This window comes from Tachypleus tridentatus, chromosome 2 (assembly GCF_004210375.1).
Source record: "Tachypleus tridentatus isolate NWPU-2018 chromosome 2, ASM421037v1, whole genome shotgun sequence".
Classification (NCBI taxonomy): domain Eukaryota; kingdom Metazoa; phylum Arthropoda; class Merostomata; order Xiphosura; family Limulidae; genus Tachypleus; species Tachypleus tridentatus.
The window spans coordinates 68,102,925-68,127,526 of NC_134826.1; the positions used below are offsets into that span (position 1 = coordinate 68,102,925).

The window sequence follows — 24,602 nt, forward strand, 5'->3', positions numbered from 1 at the left end:
CCTAGGTAGATGTTACTTTTGATTGGTTTCCTTTATTTTAGTCAGCAATTCTAAATTGGGGATAATTATGCCTGAACCTTAGAGGTCTCTGAATTGGAAGTTTAGCTCATATGTCGTGTTAAGTACTGTTAACGTTGAAAATATCAAATAATCTTGCAAACTGTTTTATCATTTACAACTGATTTTGAAGTAGACTGACACAAGGATATTATAAATTATTAATTATAAGTCAACTGACACAGTCTAGTCAAAACAATACTGAAAAGCCGAGGTAAATATTCGTTTCTATAAAATGTCTTGGTTACTGCTACACTATCTCGCCGAACACTCGTATCACGGCTCATCAACATATCTTGTACGATTACAGATTTTGTGGAACCTCCTTGCGGTTCAATATTCAACTAAAAACGTACTACAATACCGTAATTTATTTAAACCTAAACAGTTTTTATAACTTATTTTGAACATTAACATTTTAGAGGACACAAAAGTAAATATTCCGCTATTTTCTCACACGAACTTAGAAATGAATCCTTCATGTTAAACTGTTGAACTATCCACAAAAAATATTTAACCTAAACCGTTCTTGCCCAGACTGATAAGCTTTTCAAACAAATCCTATTAATATCAAATGGTCATATAGAACCAGGTCGGCACCGCTGATAGCTGTTTAGATACACATTACTTTCTAAATAGTCCCGATTTCCTCTGGTTTAATATATTTATGAAGAAGAAGTTAATTATCTTCTGTGATGTAGTAAATTTTTGCTTTTATCCGAAGTTACTTCTCGTCTTAATTATGAGGTGTGTTTTTTTTGTAAACCGTACATTGAAATCCCCACTCACATACCCATGTGCTGATGATCTTCGTAACCACTTTCACGCGTACCATATGTGGACCGAATTTTATGACTTCATGCAAGAAAACGAGGGAAGCTGTTTACAGTGACTCTGACAGTGGGATTCATAGTAATGGTTTAATGTAGACCCAGTGGTGACCTTTCCACTGATCTAACGTCAAGCTATACATTTGTAGTAGCATGAAGATGTGTGTGTGTGTGTTTTATAAGAATGGTTTCAATAGAGTTCTGTACATTGTACAGAGATGATTATTCTACTCACGACACATCAATACCATCCTATATTTATTTCCACAATACACCCAATACTGTCCTATGTTTATCTTTAGCTTTTTGTATCTTTTAGCTCTTTGTATTCATATTCATTAATATTCACACAGCTCCAAAGTGCTGACTGAGTTTTTTGAGTGGATGAGTTTCGAACCACGAATTTTAAGAGTGACACTATGAACGCGATAGTTGCTAGGTCCAGTTCCTTTTACAAATACAATGTTATATGTTACCATCAGTTTATTTGGATATCCTGTAGTACTATTACGCTTCAAAGTTATTTTTTCATATTGTATAAAAACGTGCTTATAAATCTGACTTTAGAAAACGTTAAAATTTAATAACAGGACTCACTTTTTAGAAAATAAAGTTCGGAAACGGCTTGAAATAAATTTTATTACAAACGTACAGTTTTTCGACGAGCTGATGTCGATACGTTTGTAATAAGGTTTCTTTCATTATTCATACAAGCCATCTTTAATCCGTATTTGATTAGAACAGCGGGATCTATGTTGGTTTTTGTTTTCATAACAGTCTAGAAATAATATATAATAATTTACGAGCGAAAGTAACGATTTTTTTTATATGTCAATCGCATTATATCTACCATATCCTGTGATAACGAGAGCTTTCGATAAATATCACAACTCATCAGGAAAGCTAGGCTGCGATGGACGTAGGAGTGGTCGAGACGTCACTATAATTCTGGATTAACCAGAAACGCTTTATATTGGTTATATGGGGTATATGTACAAAATAATTGTTTTTATATTTATGTGAAGTAAAGTCTTCGTAGCATTTTGTAAGCTATAGCTGTACATAAGCTGATATAATTAAAATTAGAGAGTGGGCTGAATTTTTTTTGGTTTTAGTTGAAACAGGTTATTGGCCTGTACTGTTGATCCGTGCTAAGAAATGCAATAGAAACAAATGTTTGTAATGTTAAATATACATATATAGATACACTGCTGACCAAAATATTAAGGCCAATAAACATAAATAAAAAATATGTATTTTGCGTTGTTAGACTCAACCACTTATTTAAGTAGAGATTCGAAAGATAAAAATAAGGAAAAGGAAAATAAAAAACCTTTTAGCATTTAATAGAGAAAATGTGAACACTATGAAATTAGCCTAAATACTAGCTGGTCAAAAGTTTAAGACCACACCAAAAAGAAGGCCGAAACAGGATAGGAAATGCCCAACAAGAGGTCTCAGTAGTGAGTTGCACGGCCGTCATTGCGAATAACTTTAAAAATTCACTTTGGCATGGTCGATAAAAGCGTTTGCACATGTTATTCCAAGTGGTGAAGGTGGATTCACGAAGATCATGCACAGTTTGGAATTGACGTCTATTTCTATAGACTTCCCTTGCCATCCACCCCAAAACATTTTCAATGGGGTTCAGTTTAGGCGAACACGCTGGATGGTCCAAAAGAATCACGTTATTTGCCATGAAACAGTCCTTTGTTCTGCGGGCATTGTGAATTGTAGCGTTGTCCTGCTGAAAGATCCAATCATTTCCACACAAGCGAGGGCCTTCAGTCAATAAGGATGCTCTTTCCAACATGCCAATATAGCCAGTCGCTGTTTGATGCCCCTGTATAACCTGAAACTCCATTGTTCCATGGAAGGAGAAAGCACCTCAGATCATGATGAAAACTCCTCCATGTCGTATAGATAATGTCTCCGGTAGGATATCCCTATCGTGCCAGTAACGTTGGAAGCCATCTGGACCATCCAGGTTAAATTATTTCTCATCAGAGAACAAAACCTTTTTCCACTTTTTTACGTTCCATGTTTGATGCTTCTCAGCAAAGTTTAACCGAGCTGTTTTGTGGTGTGGAAGGAGGCGTGACCTTTGAAGACGTTTGCGGTTTTTAAAGCCTTTCTCTTGTAGATGCCGTCTTATTGTTCTTGAGCTGCATTCTGCGTCCGTAAGGGCCTTAATCTGGTTCGACGATCGACTGGTGTCTTGCCAGACAACCCGTCGAATGCTCCTACTCAACGTCAGCGAAATTTTCTTGGGCCGACCACTCGAAATTCTCGTTCCGTATCCCTCAGGGTCTTTTAAGAAATTTGCAACAGCAGTTTTACTTCGCCCTATCTCATCAGCGATGGCACGTTGAGAGAGACCTTATATTTGCAGCTCGACAATTTTGCCACGTTCAAACTCTGTCCACTTTTTAGCCTTTGCCATGTTTTTACCCAATGTAACATGGGAGGAGATGTCAGTGGGAGATGTTGACAACGCTAATGCTTGAACACAAATGACTAAATTTCGTTACGTGTTTACCGATTAACGCTTCGTTTCAGTATGGTCTTAAACTTTTGAACAGCTAGTATTTAGGCTAATTTCATAGTGTTCACATTTTCCCTATTAAATGCTAAAAAGTTTGTATTTTTATTTTCCCTTTTCTTATTTTCATCTTTCGAAGTTCTACTCAAATAAATGGTTTAGTCTAACAACGCAAGATGCATATTTTTTTATAGGTTAATTGGCCTTAAGATTTTGGCCAGCAGTGTATATACAATAATATCCAAAATCATTATTTAGTTTAAAATCTAAAATTTTATACTTTTTCTTGCTAGTATTTTAAAAATAAATATCCAGTTTAGGAATTTTTTTATAAAACATTATAAAAATGTTTTCTAGCTGTAAAAATGTCGCATCATTGGTTTTTATTATTTATATCTTAAATCGCAGATGGCAATACTATCAAATAGAATATGGCGGCTAATTTGATAGAAAAAAGCGCTTTTATATTTATTTTATTTAGTATAAGTTTAATTATATTAGTAGAAACCCATATAGAAGAACATGAAGCAGAATTTTGCAACGGGGAAGCTGAAGAAAAATGTCCCGAAACAAATAGTGAACGGTTATCTGAGATGAAGTATCGGAAAGGTTATATACTCTTAATTTAATGAATTTGAGTGGCTTTGACTGAAAATTAAAAGTTAAAAGTGAATTTGAAATTAAACTAGTATCGAACATGGTTTACAGACTTACAGTTTTTGCCATAACTTGCATAAATCCGTTTGTGATACACTTAACTGTTAGAAGAGATTAAACTTAAATATGTTAATGAACTACTTGGTTTTGTTTCTTTGAAGAGTAATTGCTGTAGCATAATGTAACGGTAACTGTCACAACTTTGCTTCATAATCACATTAACGTATGATGTTCAACATTTTTAGAATTTACATAGCAGTGTGGTTACAAATATCACCCTAGTGTTGCTTGCATTTAGTTTCTAATTATTGGGCACTGTGTATGAAAGTGGAAGACTTGAAACTATGAGTAGGAGGCATCTAGGGGTGTAGTATTGCTAGAAGAGTGATCGGGCATAAAGACCCAACACATCAAAAACTAAAAATGTAAATGTAAAAAGTTATTCAATTTCTGCCTAAACTGTCTTTTTTTCTTTTAATCAAATGCTCAGTCAAAAGTCAACTTATTTTGAATACACATTTTGGTAGGTTAAGAGTCATGCTAGGCATAAAAATAATTGAGAATGTTAATATTGTAGTGGTGTCAGAAAGATAATAAATTAATGAGATATGCAACTCTAAAAAGTTGTTTTGATATTAGTGAGTTTTATTTGGAACACAGTTGTTTTTTTTTTACATAATTTAAAGGAAATTGAGTTGCTTTTTTCCTTCCACTAGTGTGTAAATATTCAGCTTTAATTTAAGTAGTTTTGAATAGATAGTGTTGACCATGTATTGTGTGTTTGAATTGAACCCAAATATTGTAATTAGTCTTTCAGATTTCTACATTATGGTAATGTCACATATCTGGCAAATTTTGCTAGGGATTCAATACTATAAAAATAATGCTACGACACTGATCCTACCAGTGTTTACATTTTTATTGTTTGAAATTATGCTGTGATGGTGATGATGTTTAGAATGAAGTAGATGTTAATATTGTAAGTTACACACTATGATGATATCTAGAATAAATTTGGTCTTGAAATTTAGTACATTTCAACCTTTAAAAATGTTTTTAAATGAAATCTAAACCTTATGTCATAAAGTAAAGGGTTAAAGGGTTACAGCTATGTTTTGTGCTATATCACAATTTACAGCTGGAAAAATTTATTTTTAGTCAAGTAAAATGATTAAATATATTATCTTTGTAACCTTCACATCAAATGTTCATGTATATTTTAAATCCAAACCAATTGTTATATTCTGACAACATGTATAGATACTATTTTATTACATGTTTGTATTTAAACCTTAAAAGATATAGAAGCCCTTTGTTTATGAAATAGACTCCAAGAAATGCTTTTCTAATTTTTTTTTACTTGCATTATTAAGTAACTTAAAAAAAACAAAGAAAATTTAAAAGTAGGTCTTGATTCTAATCTATGTAGTAGTCAATTTGTAACAGGAACAATTTTGAATCAAGGGTTTCAAAGCTGAAATATTTGACCTTTTAGTTAACATACAGTTATTTCATTGTATATATAATATGCAGGCACATCATCCAATCTCTTTACAGTTTTAAATCTTTAAGTTTATATTTCCAGTTGTTTTGTAGGAATTCCTCTGCTTGAGGGTTACTACTGTTACTCCTGCTTGTACTCTCTAGGAGGAACTGTTGCTCTACCACTTCCTGGTAACTTTTAGAATGGATGTATAGTAAAATTAGGATAAGCCATCCAATGAAAAATATGAATGCTGGTTGGATGAGTTTGGATTAGTTGATATGACCAAACATTTGTATGTTTACAAAACAGTGAAAGTATTTTGTACATTTTGATATAATCAATCTGTATAAGATTATTTTAATCAGACATGTTTGTTTACCATATTTAGTGAAAATACCTAAATTGATTATTTTACATAAACAAACATAAAAATTAGGACATTTAATAAGAAATTTAGAAGCTTGTACTTTGATGTTTTTTGCTTAAAGGCATTAATCAAGCTGAAATTTCTGGACTTGAGTACAATTAACATAAAGTATGATTTTATTAAAGTTGCAGACTTGGTTTGTGGATTAAATGTTATGTGAAATACTTGTTTTTGAGCACTTTTTCACAATGGTTTTTTGACTTAGCAATGGTTTTAACTTTTTAGGAACTTCTACATTTTTCATGTTACTGGTCAGATACATTTTTGAAGTCATAAGTGTAATTTTTGTTAATGCATTACTTTGTATGACACTTAGCTAGAATCCCAAGAATCATAGCTAACTACCTAGGCCTAAGTTTTACCAAAAACAAGAGTGGTAAAATTTGGTGTTATGTATTTAACATATTTAATGGAGTAACAAGCTACACTGCTGCTATGGCTGAAGAAAATATAACTTGAATAGCATAAAGACTCACTGAACAGATTTTATTTTTCAGAAAGAAACACTAGATGGGGCCACTATCTGGATAAATTAGAGCAGGCTCTTAGAGATTATGAGCCCTACAATGCAACTGATTGTTCCTGCCATACAAGGTTAGTTTTACTTCATTTAAAAAAAATAAAAAAATCACTAAATCTAACAGGGTTTGTGTTTTTGGTGGAGTGCTGTTTTGTTTTTTTATGTTCCCTCTGTGAATATGGTTCAAATCCCTATCACACCAAACGTGCTCACCCTTTCATCCGTGGGGGTGTTATAATGTACGGTCAATCCCACTATTCATTGGTAAAAGAGTTGGCATTAGGTGGTGATGACTAGCTGCCTTTGCTCTAGCATTGCACTGCTAAATTAGGGACAGCTAGTGCAGATAGCCCTAATGTAGCTTTGTGAAAAATTCGAAACAAACCAAACTTGTTTTAAATATAAAGTGTTTTCAAACAGTCTACAAAATTTAGATTTATGTTTCACTTGTCAATATATGTTGAATAAGCTTTTGATTCCTGTGATTAAAGTATTGTCAGATTTGTTACATTATAATCTAATCAGAAACAGAACCCCGAAGACTGTTTATTGCGATTAACATGATAAGAAGATGAAATGTCTCAAATGTACTAAAGTTAATGGTTAACTTGCAGCATTTTATGTCTTATAACATATGGTGTAGCAATTTGTAAATGTTAATGATAAAGTGTTATGACATACAAGAGTTTGCTTATGATAGTCATTGTTACAGTGTAATCGGCAGGGATTTGGCACCGTGGAAGAAGAAGGGAATTTCTCAGGTGCTTATTCAAAATGCAAAGGAAAGAGGCACTCGCTATCAGATAATAAACCACAAGCTTTACAGAGATCCAGAGTGTATGTTTCCTTTCAGGTGAGAACTTGTCAAATGATTAAAGAGGTAGAAATATGGCAGTGGTCTTCAAAGGTTTCTATATGTTTTTACACATTTTATAAGCTACATCAGAGTTAACATAATTTGAATTTACATACATTCATTTACTATATTGTATTTAACAATAAAGGAATTATGGAATAAAACAATGGTACTGAGAAGAAACTGAAAATAACTTATTTAGTTAAAGAAATGTAAAAATATATGAATAAATACAACCAAATAATCAGAATATAAATATTTGTTGCCATAAAACATATATATGATACATGTACACATATAGTTTTATATATGTATAACAGCTCTTACAGAAAAGTAGTACTTTAGGAATATTACAGAAATATTTGGTTTTACAGAAATTTACAAGAAACTTAGTTATATGAGAAATTAAAATTAAGAAAAAAAATTATACAAACATATTTATTGTAATATATATATATTTATTTTAATTAAAACTATTTAAACAATTAATAATAAATTAATCTAAAACCAAATAATAAATTAAGCCTAATGCTAAGAAAATCTGACATGTCTGTGAAACTGTTGAGTGTAAACTTGTTTAACCATTTTGTAATTACCATCAACATTCTTTCTCCAATGGACCATCTCTATATTGGAAAAGGAATGTTGACTGTATTCCAAATTTAGTATATGTATCAATTAAAATTGTTGTAAACTTTTAGTAAAATACAAACGTTTGTTGTACACAAAAATATAAAGTATTTGTACTCAAGATATGATTTTGAATGGATTATATGAGTCTCACTCAAAAGACTGGCAGGTTGGAGTGCATGGTGATGTTATTGTGAAGAACTGAAATAGTTCTGTCCATTGTAAAGTTTGCTTAGCCTCTAGTACCTGCACAGTTCACATAAACAGTTTGTTTAAATGTCCCGATATGTTGTTTTTGTTATTTATGCTACCATGCTAAATCAGCGAAGTCGGGTAGAATAAATAACTGATAACTGATAATAATGCTACATTGAATAGCAGTTTGTTAAAGATCGTACCATGTGAACTTTGGCCTCTGCTTGTGCACATACCTATTTTAATCGTGTTCCCCAAAAAATTAGTTTTATGTCATACTTCAACATCATAACTCAGAGAAATATAAAAACATAAAGCAAGCTTTTTAATAAAACAACAGGTGTAACAGAAGCTGTTCACATACATAGTTTTTATGTTAACAATGTACCATTGAGTTAAGCTGTCCTCACTTTGTTGCAACCTGTATGTGAATCCTTGCTGGGCAGAAAGCCTTTTTGGCATTTATGATTGAAAAGTAAAAGCAGTTTTATCACACCAGGGCAGTTAATGTTGAGATATGTGCAATTATATCACATCCATGGCAATTAATGTTGAGATATAGGCAGTTCTATCACACCTTGGCAGTTAATGTTGAGATATAGGCAATTCTATCCCACCATGGCAGTTAATATTGAGATATAGGCAGTTATATCACACCATGGTAGTTAATGTTGGGATATGGGCAATTCTATCCCATCATGGCAGTTAATGCTGAGATACAGGCAATTCTATCACACCATGGCAGTTAATGTTAAGTAACAATGAATGACTAAAAATTGATAAAACTAAGCCTGTACTGAGGTTTGAATAGTTCTGTTTTGTTAAAACTATGTTAAGTTTCATCTTACGGGAGTGTGAATGTTGTAGAGACCTGTTTGTTGTTTATCAGTACCTCTACAGTGTTGTAGAGATCTATTTGTTGTTTATCAGTACCTCTACAGTGTTGTAGAGATCTAGAGATGTAGAGATCTATTTGTTGTTTATCAGTACCTCTACAGTGTTGTAGAGATCTATTTGTTGTTTATCTGTATGTCTACAGTGTTGTAGAGATCTATTTGTTGTTTATCTGTATGTCTACAGTGTTGTAGAGATCTATTTGTTGTTTATCTGTATGTCTACAGTGTTGTAGACATCTATTTGTTGTTTATCAGTACCTCTACAGTGTTGTAGAGATCTATTTGTTGTTTATCTGTATGTCTACAGTGTTGTAGAGATCTATTTGTTGTTTATCTGTATGTCTACAGTGTTGTAGAGATCTATTTGTTGTTTATCTATATGTCTACAGTGTTGTAGAGATCTATTTGTTGTTTATCTGTACGTCTACAGTGGTGTAGAGACCTGTTTGTTGTTTATCTGTACGTCTACAGTGGTGTAGAGACCTGTTTGTTGTTTATCTGTACATTTACAGTGTTGCTTGGGATTAACCTAAGAAGGAGTTACGACAGCAGTCAAACAAACAAAGTGTCTCGTTTGCTGAACCCTCAGAATGACTAGAGATGGTTACAGTTTATTCATTAAAAGTGAACTACAAGGATCTAAAAAGATAACTTAAAGTTTTTAGTTCATGTCAAAATTTTGTTTGACAAAACACAAAGAATTTATGAATAAAATGTAAGTGTGTGTGAAAACTAAAACAAATAATATTTTGAACCTGTGGATGTATGTTATCAAAGTATCAACATTCTGAGGACTCACTCTCTAAATTTCAAGGGAAAATTATTGGATATCATACAAAATATCCAAAAGGTGTGGAACTGTAGGCACTTCAATACACATTACAGAATATGTTCCACTTGTTAATGTATTTTAAAATAAGTAGAGATTAACCTGACCATCTTGTGGTCTGACCATTGTCAGTCGTATATCTGGAATTAAGCTGTAAACCACCTGTGGTTCCAGACTTCTAAGACACCTTCTACACTAGGTTATTTATTAATAGAAACATCGTAAGTGTATGTATGATTAACAGTTTATTAACTTGGTGTTACACTTGTATTTTTTTCTTTAATTGATATAGGTGTAGTGGAGTAGAATATTTTATTCTGAAACTTATTAACAAACTTCCAGACATGGAGTTTATACTCAACACTAGAGATTGGCCTCAAGCTAACAAACATTGGCCACCACTGCCCATTCTAAGCTTTAGCAAGGTAAGAAAATAAGTTTCCACTGTTCTTACATTGTTGCTCCACAAAGAATGTTATTTATTTTATTTCCACATCTATATAAGACTAGATTGCTATGCCTTTGTTTGAGCACTATGTGCACATCTTTTAATATTCATATTTTATTCTATTCTATTGTTTCACTTTAAGACTATAGAAGAATTTTAACAACTTAGAAAGTTTATTGTTTATATATTTGTATATTGTACACTTTTAACCCAATTATTTTGTTGTGTTATGATAAAAATTATGCTTATTCCTACAAATAAATCAATAGAAAGAAATACATTATACAAGTAATTGGTACCTATAATTCATACATATATTTTAAATTTCCTGTAATTGTTTTGGTTATGCCTGGTTCCAAAAAAATTTTTATCTAACACCTAGCACCATCAATAATTAAGTACATTGCAACAGAATGAGACTTTAATTTTAACATGAGAAAACAAATAACTAGCTGGTAAATATTTTTATGAAACATTTGAAGACTGACCAGTACTGGGACATCATGTACCCAGCCTGGACGTTTTGGGAGGGCGGCCCAGCTATAAGTTTGTATCCGACTGGGATTGGAAGATGGGATCGTCAGAGGACAATTATTACCAAGTAAGATATCTTAGAAACAGTATTGAATACCAATTGTTGTTGTTTTTTGGACAATCAGTGATTTCATAAAGAGTTTAAACTTTTGTGATGCAGTTACAGATTTTAAATCACTTGTATTTCACAAGCAATTAAATCATTTATAATTGAGGATTTGGTAGTGTTAAAAAATTGTTGATGACAGAATATTCCAAATTATACAATAGCTAGTGAGCTATTGGCAAACCATGGCCAGATGGTTAGGGTGCTTGACTCGTAATCTGAGTGTTGCAGTTTGAATCCCCATCACACCAAACATGTGCACCCTTACAGCCATGGGGTCATTATATTGTGGTGGTCAATCTCACTATTTATTGGTGAAAGAGTAGCTCAATAGTTGGTTGTGGGTGGTGATGACTAACTGCCTTCCCTCTAGTCTTTCACTGCTAAATTAGAGACAGCTAGTGCAGATAGTCCTCATGTAGCTTTTTGCAAAATTTAAAAAAATACAACAAACAACAAGTAATCCAGCTTAGGATTTTCTAATCCAGAGAGCAGGTAGAGATCTTGATATTTGCTAATTATTTGAGATAAAATAAATATGAATATTATAATTAAAATACTATAACATAATCATCAAATTGGTTTGTTGTTTTCTTTATTTATTTAGTGAAATCAAATATCCAAACTAAGACTTAGAAATCTCAAGCAACATTGGATACAAAACTAATATATTTTTAAAATAACAGACTTAGGTTAACATCTTTTTCTTCACTTAGATAATATTTTTTATTTGTTTAAACTATCATTCAAGGCTGGAGTAACAATAAAAATTTAAGCTAATTAACCTGATTATAACATTTTAGGTAAAAAATATTATTAAATGGTTCTCTCCCGTGGTGAGCAAAAATTGTAAAAAAATTGTTTAAACTGATTTGCTGTGCTGCCAGTTAAAAAGTTAAACTGTTTGGTTAAAATTATCATTAGTGTTTTTACTTTTTTGGATGATAGGGAAGCCGAGAAGTGGCCATGGGAAAAGAAAAAACCTATTGCTTTCTTCCGTGGATCCCGAACAAGTGCAGAAAGGGATCCACTAGTCTTGATGTCAAGAGAAAGACCAGATCTTGTAGATGCCCAGTACACTAAGAATCAAGCATGGCGATCTGAGAAGGTAGAGCTTCATTAAATAAGTAAGGTTTACAACTGGTTACTGTTAACACAAGTAAGGTTTACAACTGGTTACTGTTAACACAAGTAAGGTTTACAACTTGTTACTGGTAACACAAGTAAGGTTTACAACTGGTTACTGTTAACACAAGTATGGTTTACTTCTGGTTACTATTAATATTAGTATGATATATTGTTTCTGATAGTAGAATTTTGATACATGGTGCCTTTTGTTAATAGGATTTTGATATGTGATTTACTGTTTTTGATAGTAGGATTTTGATGTGTGATTTGTTGTTTTTGTTAGTAGAATTGTGATGTACGATGTGTTCTTTTTGATTCATCGATGTTATATTTTTAGTAGAATTTTCACTTGTTTTAAAATATTTGTTAGCTGGTAAATGTGAAATGGACAATATCTTTGTTCTTCATGTTTAAAATGTGTAGTTTTTAAATTTTAATTGCTTGAAAAGAAAGAAGTAAGATAAGATATTTTAGTAGAAATTAATAAATTTTATTACATTAAGAACATTGTACATATCTTTAAACTTTATGTTTATATTATATCCTCTTGTTTGTGTGTAAGGACACTCTTGGAGCTACACCAGCTCAGGAAGTTCCATTTGAAGACCATTGTCATTACAAGTACTTGTTCAACTTTCGAGGAGTGGCAGCAAGTTTCAGGTTCAAACACTTATTTCTATGTAAATCTCTCGTGTTTCACGTAGGAGATGAATGGCTAGAATTCTTTTATCCTGCTATGAAGCCATGGGTGCATTATATTCCAGTTAGAAATGATCTTGAAGATGTTAGGTGAGTTTTCATAGGTTTGTTTAGTCAGTTGGTTCTGTTTCTATTCATGTTCTCCTTTTCCTGTTGGTATATGATTGCTCAAAATAAAATCAAGTATTTTATTTTTGGTATATTTTCAATGAATTGTCTTTAATTTGCCATAAACATTTCAAAACTACAGTTTTGTATTCCAAGAATGACTGTACATAAGTATTATGATTAAAACTAGCAGAGACCTGTAAAATATTTCTAGTCAAAGTTATTGCAACATTACTTCTTCAAATACAGGAATTATAGAATAATGTTAAAGAATTCTGATTGTAAACATCAAAATCTGTAAGTCCACTTGTTTTAGGCCTAACATTAGTTAAACCTTTATTAGTATGGCCTATATATGATAGAAATAAATTAATACTGTCACATTTGTATATTGTTGTTTTTTCTCAAGTTTAATTTGGGCTGAGCTTTATTATACTTGAAAGTATCAATAAATAAACATGATGTTATTCAAAAACCCTACATTAGACATGATATGTTGTTGTACAGTGTGTCTACTGAGCATGTTTACATCTGTTGAAATGTTGAAATAAGGTGTGTGTGCAAATACATTTATAAAGTAAGGAGTGCAGAGGACAGGTAAATAGTAAGGGGTATGGAGGACAGGTAAATACGGTGTTAAAATATATTTTATTGTTAGTTACTGAGTGGCTATGTGTTCAGTTTAAAAAACAGTTTTGAAAGTTTGAAGATATTTTTGTATGTTTTTTATTGTGTTTTATGTTTTCATGAAAGATAAAAACCTGACTAATTTAACATATAATTATTGAAATTACTTAGTCTCTTATATTTATACTAATGTGTCTGTTTCAGGGATTTGATTGATTTTTCTAAAGAAAATGAAGAGATTGTTAAGGAAATTGCTGAAAGGTTAGTAATGTTATAAAACAAAGTAATGATGGAATTTCCATTTTTATTTTGATGGACAAGTTTGTTATAACTTTTGTTGCTTTATATAAGCTGGTATCAAAATAGATTTAAAATGTAATGTTTTAAGATCATTAAAGATTATTAATTATTGATTTTATTTATCAGGGGTTTCACAATAGTAAAAAACTTCTATCACATGTATGTCAACAAATATTTTTAAAGCCATAAAGTATATTTAGGTTATTTAGATTTTAATAGATGCAAAAAAAGTGACAAATTATAGAATAAAATATTATCATGGTAAAATAGGGACATTATAAAATAAGATATCATGGTAAAATAGAGACAAATTATATAATGAAATATTATCACGGTAAAATAGGGACATATTATAAAACAAAATATGGACATAACATTAAGTATGTCTAGTTAATTTACTATTTGTTATGATTAGTCAGGATTTTTCAATATCAGACTTGTGCTGTTTAATTCTGCTATATTTTGACTAGTCAGAATTTTTCAATGCCAGGTTTAATCTGTTTAATTCTGGTATATTCTGACTTGTCATAATACACCAGAATTAAACAGATTAAACCTGATATTAAGGACAAATTAATTCAGGTTAATTCTCACTAGACAAAATTATCCATACCAAGTTTAGCCTGTTTAACTTAGGTTTGTTATGATTAATCAGAAGTTTCTGATTCTTTTGCTTAACATATGATCAGCATTTTCTTTTTTTTAGTTACTTTTTATCTGTCTTCACATTTTATGCACATTGTTGTTTTGTTTTTTTTAAAGTTGTTAATATATGATTTATGTTTCTCTGTAGGGGTTTTCAATTTGTATGGAACCATCTAAAAATGGAAGATATACAATGCTATTGGGAAAAACTATTAATAGATTATGCTGAGTTACTACAGTACAAGCCAGAGCGAGATTTGAAACTGGTAGAAGTCACACCAAGGAAGAAAACCTAATTGTGTTTTGAAATTTACTTATTTTATTGCTACTGACATTTTGAAGACTTGAAACTCTTATTTATCTTTAACAAACCATTCGAAGAAATTCTCTTGTTGAAAGGTTTTTATTGTAGTAGATGTTATAAAGAAACAAGAATATCATGCTTTTATAGATGTTATGAACTGTATGACACGTATATTATATTTTTATAATTAAAACATAAAACTTATAGAAATGTATATGTGGTGTTATTAATAACTATCATTCCTGGTTATTTAATTCTGTAGTCATCCTGGGTTTAAGCTGCCATTTGTTTTTTATTACCTTTACTACTCACTGGACTTCCATTTAAAACTACTGCTTTTCTGTTCTTGTTCTGACAATGTTAAGTACATCTTTAAATATTTCTTTTGAAATCAGCCAGAGTGGGTGACAGAGGAAACAAAAATACAAGATATAAATAGGTGTTGAAATACTTTTGAAAGCAGCCAGAGTGGGTAACAAAAGAAAAAAAACCCACAGGATGTAAATAGGTGTTGAAATGCTTTTGAAATTGGCTACCATGTTAGACAAAGAAGATCAAAAACACAGGATATGAATAGGTGTTAAAGAAGTGTACGTGAGAGAAGAATAAAAAATATATGATACAAGTAAGTGTTAAAACACAAAGTCAGCCAGTGTGAGAAAACAAAATTACAGGATACAAATAGCTGTTTAATACTTTAGAAATCAGCCAGTGTGTGGGACATAAGAGACAAAAACACAGCATATAACAGATGTTTAAAGAATTTTTAAGTCAGCCAAAGTTTAGAACAGAGAAAACAAAATCACAGGATGTAAGTAGGAGTTAAAACATTTTTGAAATCAGCCAGTGGAGAAATTAAATATTTATTTTTTTATCTGATGATAACTATTACCATTTTACCTATTTTGTATGCCCCTTGACAATGTTTAGTTTGTATTTATTGATAATTATTTTTATTTATTTTTGCTTTTCTAAATAACTATTTTCTATTTCATGTAGAGAAATGTTTACGTTTTCACCAAAGTATACGAAAATATTTCTTTCTCTTCGATAACTGAATATATTTACAGGTCACGAGCTTATGTTTATTTTCTATGTTTAACGTCTTAGAATAATTTTCTAACACAAATGTTGATTTGTTACCATCTTTGCTTCAATACGTCTCTAACCTTTCAAAATTTTAATACTTTTAGACAAATTATAGAAAGTACAGAAGTTATTTTTGTATTTCATCATTTCGGGAAGTATATAAGAATATGGCCATAATGGTACAAAAAGTAGGCTATTGTTTTCAACATTACATGCATTTTGTGAATTCTCAGAGGTATCATTAAAGCAAAATAACGATTAAAAAAGTACCTGTCAAATTTAATTTTATTAACAGGTTGGTGAAACCTAATCTATAGAAACGTCTTGTGTGCACAGAGAGTAATGAAAACGAATTAATTTGCCAGTTTTCTAACGATATATTTAAATATTAACTAAATACGTAACGATAATTAAACTACATGTTACGGGAAATGTAATTTTATTGGCCTACTGCAGTGGTTCCCAAGATAGCGTTCCAGGGGGTGCGAGATAACATTTCAGTTTTTTTGTTTTTGTTTATATTAAGGGTAGGGTTTATGCAACTTTTAGATTGTTGTAATATTTTTTCTTTTCCAAGTATTTCGTTTTTGTTTATATATCATTAAAAACTAATTATAAAAATTTGTTTTGGCCATCTTCACCTTTATTCTTAAATAAATAATTACTGTCAGGGGTGCGAGAACATATTAAAATTTTTAGGGGGTGCGGGGCATAAAAAAGGTTTGGAACCTCTGGCCTACTGCATCTCTTAATATTATTCGAAGTTAAATTAGCCATTCATGTAACGCTCGTTAGACAACCAATATCTACCTGTTCGGCGTTGATTATTTCTTGGCCTAGAACCTACTAGAAAATGAAAGAAAAACACTGTTTATTTAGTTTGAAACATGTTGAAAAACGTTTGACTTGTAAAGTTTTCCGATAGACGTAATCAGACTGTATACAATGCTGTCTAAATCTAGAATCTACATTTTCTAGTTCCGATTTTAGCAGCCACTGTTTATTTTTATTGAAGCGTATCGTTTAGTGGTAACGATGTATATTATCGTATTAATTTAAATATTATGGAAACGTCTAATATAATTTTAGGATATTAACTAAACATCTTTGATTTCCAGCAGCGGCGCCAGTAGATAGTCCATTGTGACTTTGCTCCAAACAACCAAACTTAATTAAATACCAAATATGACGTTTACTAGATTACTTTCTGACAGTAATATGGAAAAAAAAACACAATATAAATATACAATTTTTATCCCTCTCTCTCCTTTTCAACGTAATAGTGTAAGACATTTTAAAGTGCAACGCTTAGACACGTATTGATTTTTTTGTCAGTTTTAAAACCTTCGTTTCCGTTGTTTAAAGCCAAGGTCACAATGATAAACAGGATATCTTTAGAAAAGTACAGGACTCTGTATGTTAACTTAAGATTTCTTTAAACAATTTTTAAAACGAGAAAGTTTATCTCCGTGAGGGGAGATTATTGTATTTACGCTCTATTGTTTGTTCTTCAATTGCATTGTTACTAAATTTGGTGACTACTGTTTTTAATTGCATTTAAAACTAATCTATACGATGAGAAAATATGAATTTTCAATATTTAATCACACATTTACATATCATATTCTTTACACACGAATGTATACGATCCGTTTTTCATAACAAATTTCATTTTAAATGTTTGTGTTATCTTCATATAGAATGCGACGTGTAAAAAGAAACAAATATCAAACCCACTTGTTGATTATCACTGACGCTATGTGGGCGAATTACCGCGTGTCCACAGATTTAATACGAGGAGCAGCATGAAAGAAGATAAAAGCGCATGCGTGTTACTTACGTAGCGAATCTAACGCTGTTTGAATTTCGAGATCGTGAATGGATAGATGAAAAGTCCTAAATGTTTCCGATTTGTATTCCACTTTTACTTAAAAATACGGGATAAAATGATGTGGTATGGAAATTTCAGACATATTAGTTTATTTAATGAAGTGAAATACAGTGTTACTTGTAGTTACAACAGGTGAACATGTGATATATTTTGTGGTTACCTTTACAGCGTTCGACCTGGCGTCAATGGTGAATTGTGACCCCAGGGATATTAGGCTTAACGCCGACAGTCGTCTTCTCTTGGAATGACGTATTATTCAACGTTTGTCTGCCCCTAGGTGATAGTGTGACAAGCTCATTACAACATAAACAAATATTCAGTGCCTTTCGAAAGTTCGCAAGACATTTTTGCGAGAAGTTCTGGCTTCATATGTTACGTCTATGTTAATGACCACAAATTTTAAGTTCGACGTTTGAGCATTATTTTAAAATTTGCCTAGTAATGTCGAAACCAGCACTGAAACGGCCTGTCACTCCTAACTTTCTTCGGACTGAAACAAGTACAGGTTTACCGGTAGTGGCTACTCCGGTAAAAAACTATGAACATTGGAGTCATACCATTTATGAGTGTGTTGTATGTACAGGTCCTGATGGTATACTAAATCTTACCATAGAAGGGGGTTCGGACAACGGCGAGTTTCCATTTTTTGGGCCGCTTCGTCAAGATAGGATTACTTACATTGATGGATTTGTGGAAGAAGGGGACATTATAATAGAAGTCCAAGGACAGAAAGTAGCCGGTTACACACAAAGAGACGTTGTTGCATGGATTAATCATTGTTGTAGGAACGGCAATCCAGTGTCTATTAAGGCTGTACGATCAGGTAAGTCTTAAAATATTTTATTTTATTTATTCAAAGAGGTCAGTCACAGTTTAAGAATAATTGTAAGTTATATATATCAAAATATTTGTCAATTCTACTTGAAAGTAAATACTATTAGAATCAATCATAGTAAATTTAATTGTTGGTTCCTAGAGTTCAAAACATACATTTGGGCAATAAATTTAAAAAGAAAAAAACCTTTACGTCCAACTAATAAAAAAACTATTTCAGCTGAAATAAATTATTTTATTATCTGGATAATAAAGACCTTTTCTTTCTAACTTTATTGTTAATGTTATGTGCTAGTAACTCTAATATGCGTTACAAATCCTGAAAAATTAAAAAGTTTAAAGTTCAACTTCAAAGAGAGAGATAATATGTACTGGAAATAAACGTGAAGTAGAGCTATATGAAAAGTATGTGTCGTTGATTATTTTAAAGGTCTTTTAAACGTAGTAAACATAGTCAATGGTGACGAGAAACCCACTTGAAGTAAAAATGTATTGTTTTAACCTGAAAATGACATAAAAAATGTTGAAACGTTATTCTGTACTTTATTGTAATTAATGTTTTGATACCCATACCAGCCATCTTGAGAGTATGAAGTAAACATAGTTTTGTGAATAATCAAAATTAAAATGGTAAGCGTTTGTTTTTATTATAAGCGAAATTTAAAAGTTTATAGTTCATACCAAAGACCCCAGTGACACTAAGGAAGGACATTTTTAAAATAACAGTGTTTGTTTTTGAATTTCGCACAAAGCTACTCGAGGGCTATCTGTGCTAGCCCTCCCTAATTTAGCAGTGTAAGACTAGAGGGAAGGCAGCTAGTCATCACCACCCACCGCCAACTCTTGGGCTACTATTTTACCAACGAATAGTGGGATTGACCCTCACTTTATAACGCCCCCAAAGGCTGAAAGGGCGAGCATTTTTGGCGCGACGTGGATGCGAACCCGCGATCCTCAGATTACGAGTCGCACGCCTTAACACGCTTGGCCGTGCCGGGCCCTAAAATAACAATGATTGTTATACCAAAACAAAAGGCCACTAGGCCTCACTTCTCACTTAATCAATGTGTAATGTAACTTTTTATTATTCTGTTTTTTTCCTCTTCTTAAGTTCAAGATGCCATATTTCAAATACATCTCATCGTAATTTGTTTTAGTAAAGCTCAGTAAAATGGTATTCTTATGTTTTAGTTTGCTGTTTGAGCAATTTTATAGTTTTTGTAATATGAAGTTCCGAGATAAAGCTAAGAAAGTCGAAGAGGTTTGGTTTCAAAAGGAATGGATATACAGTGCACCACCGACGTACGTACGTCATTTATTTGAAGCTTATCTTATATATTCATCTATTGATGCTTTTTTCTCCTTTTTGATTTTTAAACTTTGGATTAAAATAACACTGTATACAATATCTTTAGTATACTTTTCAATTCACATACGATTTAATAGTTTGTCTCACTGACGAGTAATTTCGCTATTACTTATTGGACTTTGTAAGCTTTTAAATATCCAGTAACGTATTGGACACTAATTTGTGAATACGGGTGTTTTGTTGATAGACTAACGAGCACTTTGGAAATTGGTACTAAAAATTTAAGAACCTAAGAACAAAAAACATTCATTTATGGTGTATTTAAATTTCCTTTTCACCAGAAGTGAAAGGTATCGCCATCTGAAGTATGTTTGTATTTCATTGTTTTCGGAATAAAAGCGGTTGGTCCAAGAATTCTAAGATAGGTTATTGTGCAATGTGCAATACAGTGATTCTAACATAAAAGGCACAACATATTGTTATCAGTATTGTTGTAACATACACGTCAGGCTACATTACGTTTAGTGTTCTACAACGTACTGTTGTAAAAAGAAATGTGTAAAATTCATTGTTTTTAACACTTAACATACATTGTTGTATAGTATATGACAGATTTTATTTTTGACATACAATTTGATATTTTGATACCGTAACTCACAATATATTGTTTCTTATTAAAACTACTCGATTTAAATTCTCAGTTAAAAATAAAATATATGATATTTTGGTAAGTTTAAACATTAAATTTTGAAGTCGCCAAAACAAAATTATGACGTTTTTTAATATAAAATTGATAAAGGTGCTGAGATGGTTAGTAGGTAAATTAGTCTTAGCAGAGAGTTAAAATTACAAGAAAAACAAAACGGACTAATTATCAATTTCTAAATAGATTGTGTATGTATGTACTGTATTAATAATTACCTGAAGTGCCCGTCCCCTGGACTGAAGTTATGTAAATTCATGATTAATGAAATGTTATTTTAGGACATAAAAAGTTGCTTCCTTTATATATAATTGTAAAAAATACGTCCATAAAAATTGCAGAACACAAAATATGAAACTTCAAGTTTCAAGATTCTCCGCATGGACCCAACAGACCACCACGCCAAATTTAGAGCAGATCCATTAACAGAGGGAAAAGTAATAATAAAAACGACCAAAAACCGCAAAATGCAAACCTGAAAATGTGTATGTATCTCCCCATGGACTTAATGAACCTCCATACCAATTTTGGTGAAGATCCAACTACATTCTGTGAAGACTTTAGATGGACATACAACAAACAGAATTATTATATTTATATAAATTAAATGACAACTAGTACCTGTAGATTTGACCACGTTAGTACTTTCCATGAAAACAAGAAATGTTAACTGTTTTATTGTTGCACCGTAAAGACTGGACTGGTTTATAAATTAAGACTCAACTCTTATGCAGTTCGTGGGTCTTGTACTTCCGACATTTATATTGTAATTCAGCACGTGTTTAGAGCTTAATGTAACTTCTTAGGCTGAGGATAGAACTTTATTACCGAAACGTTGCTGACGTTATGCGAGCCAGATAAGTTTGATACGGTACTAGTAAATACAGTTGGTATTCTGTACGCATTAGCCTTATTCGAAATATATAATTTTCGTCTATTATAACCCAAAACTCCCCTTTTTACCGGAAAATCGCAAATACTGTGGGATAAATTAGCCTAAAAGCTCAGACATGAAGATGGTATATACAAATACTGAAATATTTCTTAACGAAGTATGGTTACACAGGAAGCTACAACACGTGTTTACTTGTAATAACAGATAAGAATAAATCCTGGCGTTGGTAATAAAAATGAAAGTATTGCAGAATCACTTTTAAAAGGTGATTTTAAATTGCTGGATTTTTTTAATGTTTAAATCCTGGCAAGTCTTGTTAGTTTATTAACACAAAACTAACGATACGCTTTTATTATGTTCATCGTTGGTAGGATTTACATGTTAACAGCTTTATGTTCTCTTCTGTGTAAAAATTGGGTAAAATCACTCCATTTCCATGTAAATTCCACTGTCCCACAAGTGTAGCAGATTTACTACTCTACATTTATTTTAATATCTATGTCTGTTTAAGTATAGTTTTTATGCATGTGATGTATATTGTCGGATTGTATTGTGCAAGCCTTCTCTAAATTTGTAGAAGATTCTGGAGAACAAGAATCGGCAGTAAGTGGTTTACGTGTTTTCGAACATTATTGAACTTTCGAGAGTCTCGCGTGAGTATATAAAAGCAAGCCATCACAAGACGTCAAAAGACAGTTATTATTATTGGTCAGCTACAGTAAGTATATACTATAAGCCTCGGAAGCTATAATTGTGGTTAACGCTTATTAATCGGAAAATTATAGAATTTGACCAGGAACGTTGAAAGATTTCGAACATTAACCGTTTAACTTTGGACGTTAGTATTTATACGAGGACATTAAATATTTTCCGCGATAAAGTCAGCTTGTAAGGGTGTGAGGCCAGCCAAGAAAAGACGGCGCCAGCGCGAGGTGTAACAATATCAACTCAGAATTAATTTGCTCGTCGATAAAATATTCAGTTCTAGACCGGATATAAGATAGTATTGTCTGTAAAACTATTATGTATAAATCATTATTTGTATTAACCGTTATTATAAATTGTATTGTTGTTTGTATATTAAAATATATTTGTGTTAGGAAAGAAAATTGTCTGTATCAATCTTGTTGGCAAATATGATAAATTTGATACGTATTGACATTTAATTAACTTCTAAATTCAAATTCAAATTTCCGGTTATTTGAAATCTTAATATGTAACATAATAAATCGGAGACTCGTTCGAGATAAATTATAATATGTAATTCAAGTAATTTGTTACACAATTAGTTGTGAAGGTATGTTTCCGAAAACCGTGGAGCCACATGGACCACACAGGTAAATTAGGGTTAACTCTTTAAACCTGTACTTGTTTGAACGTTATGTCGGAACTATTTTTATGATTTCCTAATAATCATCACATACTTACATATGATCTATTTACAGAAGGTGAATAACGCAATGGTTTAGATTAGTTTTCAGTCAAAGAGACATAAATGTTTTCGAACGCTGTTACCGTCCTATGGGTAAAATGAAATTCCTGGCCGCACGCTAGTAACGTCCGCTCTAGTTTAGAGTTAAACAATTAACAAGACACAAAAACAGTCAGTTAATCACCACCCCTTCTACCTCCCCATACAAATATACGTATAATTCACAATCTTTCCACGTGTGTTTATTCAGGTCTACATAGCTCCGGTTCACTCTACTGTCACATAATGATTTTCACACATTTACTCTGAATGGAACATCCAGTAAAGTACAGCTGGTTGACAAACTTATGAAGCTAATACTTATTCTTTATATTGAACTGAAAGACTAGAAGGAAGGCTATTAGTTTGTCACTTTACTGCAGAGTGCGTTTTTATTTTCAACCACAAGCCCCTTCCCCAGTGGCACAGCGGTATGTCTGCGGACTTAAACCGTTAAAATCTGGGTTTCGATACCCATAGTGGGCAGAGCACATTTAGTCCATTGTGTAGCTTTGTGCTTAATTCTAAACAAACAACCACGAAACGCGAACCATAAAACATCAGATTCGCAATTGGGGCAGGCTAACTTCTAATAACCTCGTAATCTGAGGATCGCGGGTTCTAATCCCCGTCACACCGAACATACTCGCCCTTTCAGTCATGGGAGCGTTATAGTGTCACGGTCAATCCCACTATTCATTGGTTAAAATGTAACCCAAGAGTTGGCGGTTGGGTGGTGATGATTAGCTGCCTTCCCTCTAGTATTACATTGCTAAATTATGGATGGTTAGCGCAGATAGCCTTCGTGTAGCTTTGCGCGAAATTCAAAACAAACCAAACCAAACTAACCTCTAACCACACCCAACATATTTTTTGTTGTTGTTGTTCTTAAAATTTGTCAATGAAATTTGAAGAATTCTAGGTGTAATTTTATAATGTTGAGCAGAATTTCGGTATAATAAATCGATTATTAAGTGAAATATATAGGTCCAGACAGACGAATGTCACTATTTTTACTTTTGCGATAAAAATATTTTGTAACAATTTTTTTAATTCCTTATTTTGTTAAGTTCTCGTACATTAAATTATATATATAATATATATATATATATATATACAGGCTATAGATATTTAGAGCTAACAAGTGTTTACAGAACGATGTTTTGTTATTGTCGTACAGAAGTGAATTGTAACAAGTATATACATCAGATATGTTCATGTACGTTAGTTCACACAAGGCCCAAAGGCGGCGCTAGTTGTTTGCTGTGAGTTACTAAGAGGAATGGAGAAGTATTATAAGAAACAATCATCGTATTTTATTCGTATTCATTGTAAAACTTGTTTATATTCTTCGATAGGGAATATTGTGTAATTAAAAGTACCAGTCTAACTTACAAATTCTTGTGTAAGAACCATTGATTAAAACTATATTTTCCTGAAGATCGACTTCTAGTTTTATTCCTGACGTCACTGTCGTATTACACTTGTTTCTGTTTGTTCTAGTATACCATCTCCACAACTTGAATAGTTTTTCGATAAGTTAACATAGAAAACTGATAAACAGATTAGACTATTAGTGCAGTTAT

The 24,602-nt window shown here is 31.9% G+C and overlaps 2 protein-coding genes across 6 annotated transcripts in view; both read left to right on the top strand.

Moving 5' to 3' along the window:
• The first annotated feature begins 3,826 nt into the window (after positions 1 to 3,826).
• LOC143244112 (O-glucosyltransferase rumi homolog) lies at positions 3,827 to 15,038 on the top strand. 3 transcript variants are annotated; one of them, XM_076488209.1, is made up of 9 exons: positions 3,827 to 4,038; positions 6,497 to 6,593; positions 7,244 to 7,372; positions 10,218 to 10,350; positions 10,856 to 10,974; positions 11,938 to 12,121; positions 12,704 to 12,930; positions 13,780 to 13,836; positions 14,669 to 15,038. In XM_076488209.1, the coding sequence occupies exons 1-9, from the start codon at positions 3,861 to 3,863 to the stop codon at positions 14,814 to 14,816; spliced, it is 1,272 nt and encodes a 423-aa protein (XP_076344324.1). In that variant the 5' UTR covers positions 3,827 to 3,860; the 3' UTR covers positions 14,817 to 15,038. The 3 variants fall into 3 exon arrangements, with proteins under 3 accessions (XP_076344324.1, XP_076344323.1, XP_076344325.1); XM_076488208.1 differs by having other exon boundaries at positions 3,831 to 4,038; positions 7,232 to 7,372; XM_076488210.1 differs by having other exon boundaries at positions 3,834 to 4,038; positions 7,232 to 7,372; positions 11,962 to 12,121.
• A 2,705-nt stretch (positions 15,039 to 17,743) lies between these two features.
• Positions 17,744 to 24,602, top strand: part of LOC143244116 (membrane-associated guanylate kinase, WW and PDZ domain-containing protein 1-like) — a 52,583-nt gene continuing 45,724 nt past the window's right edge. The window contains exons 1-2 of one of the 3 annotated variants that reach the window (XM_076488226.1): positions 17,770 to 17,867; positions 17,973 to 18,627. In XM_076488226.1, the coding sequence (XP_076344341.1) occupies positions 18,246 to 18,627 (382 nt within the window). In that variant the 5' untranslated portion in view covers positions 17,770 to 17,867; positions 17,973 to 18,245. Of the gene's footprint in view, positions 18,628 to 24,602 lie in introns of all 3 variants that reach the window. The other 2 variants (XR_013024900.1, XM_076488227.1) reach the window with 2 other exon arrangements.

Excerpts from the sequence above, each read along its gene's own strand:
- LOC143244112 (XM_076488208.1), top strand. The coding sequence starts at position 3,861 with ATGGCGGCTAATTTGATAGAAAAAAGCGCTTTTATATTTATTTTATTT. Across the intron at positions 4,039-6,496 it reads TGAGATGAAGTATCGGAAAG|AAAGAAACACTAGATGGGGC; the intron begins GTTATATACTCT and ends TTTATTTTTCAG. Across the intron at positions 10,351-10,855 it reads CCATTCTAAGCTTTAGCAAG|ACTGACCAGTACTGGGACAT; the intron begins GTAAGAAAATAA and ends AAACATTTGAAG.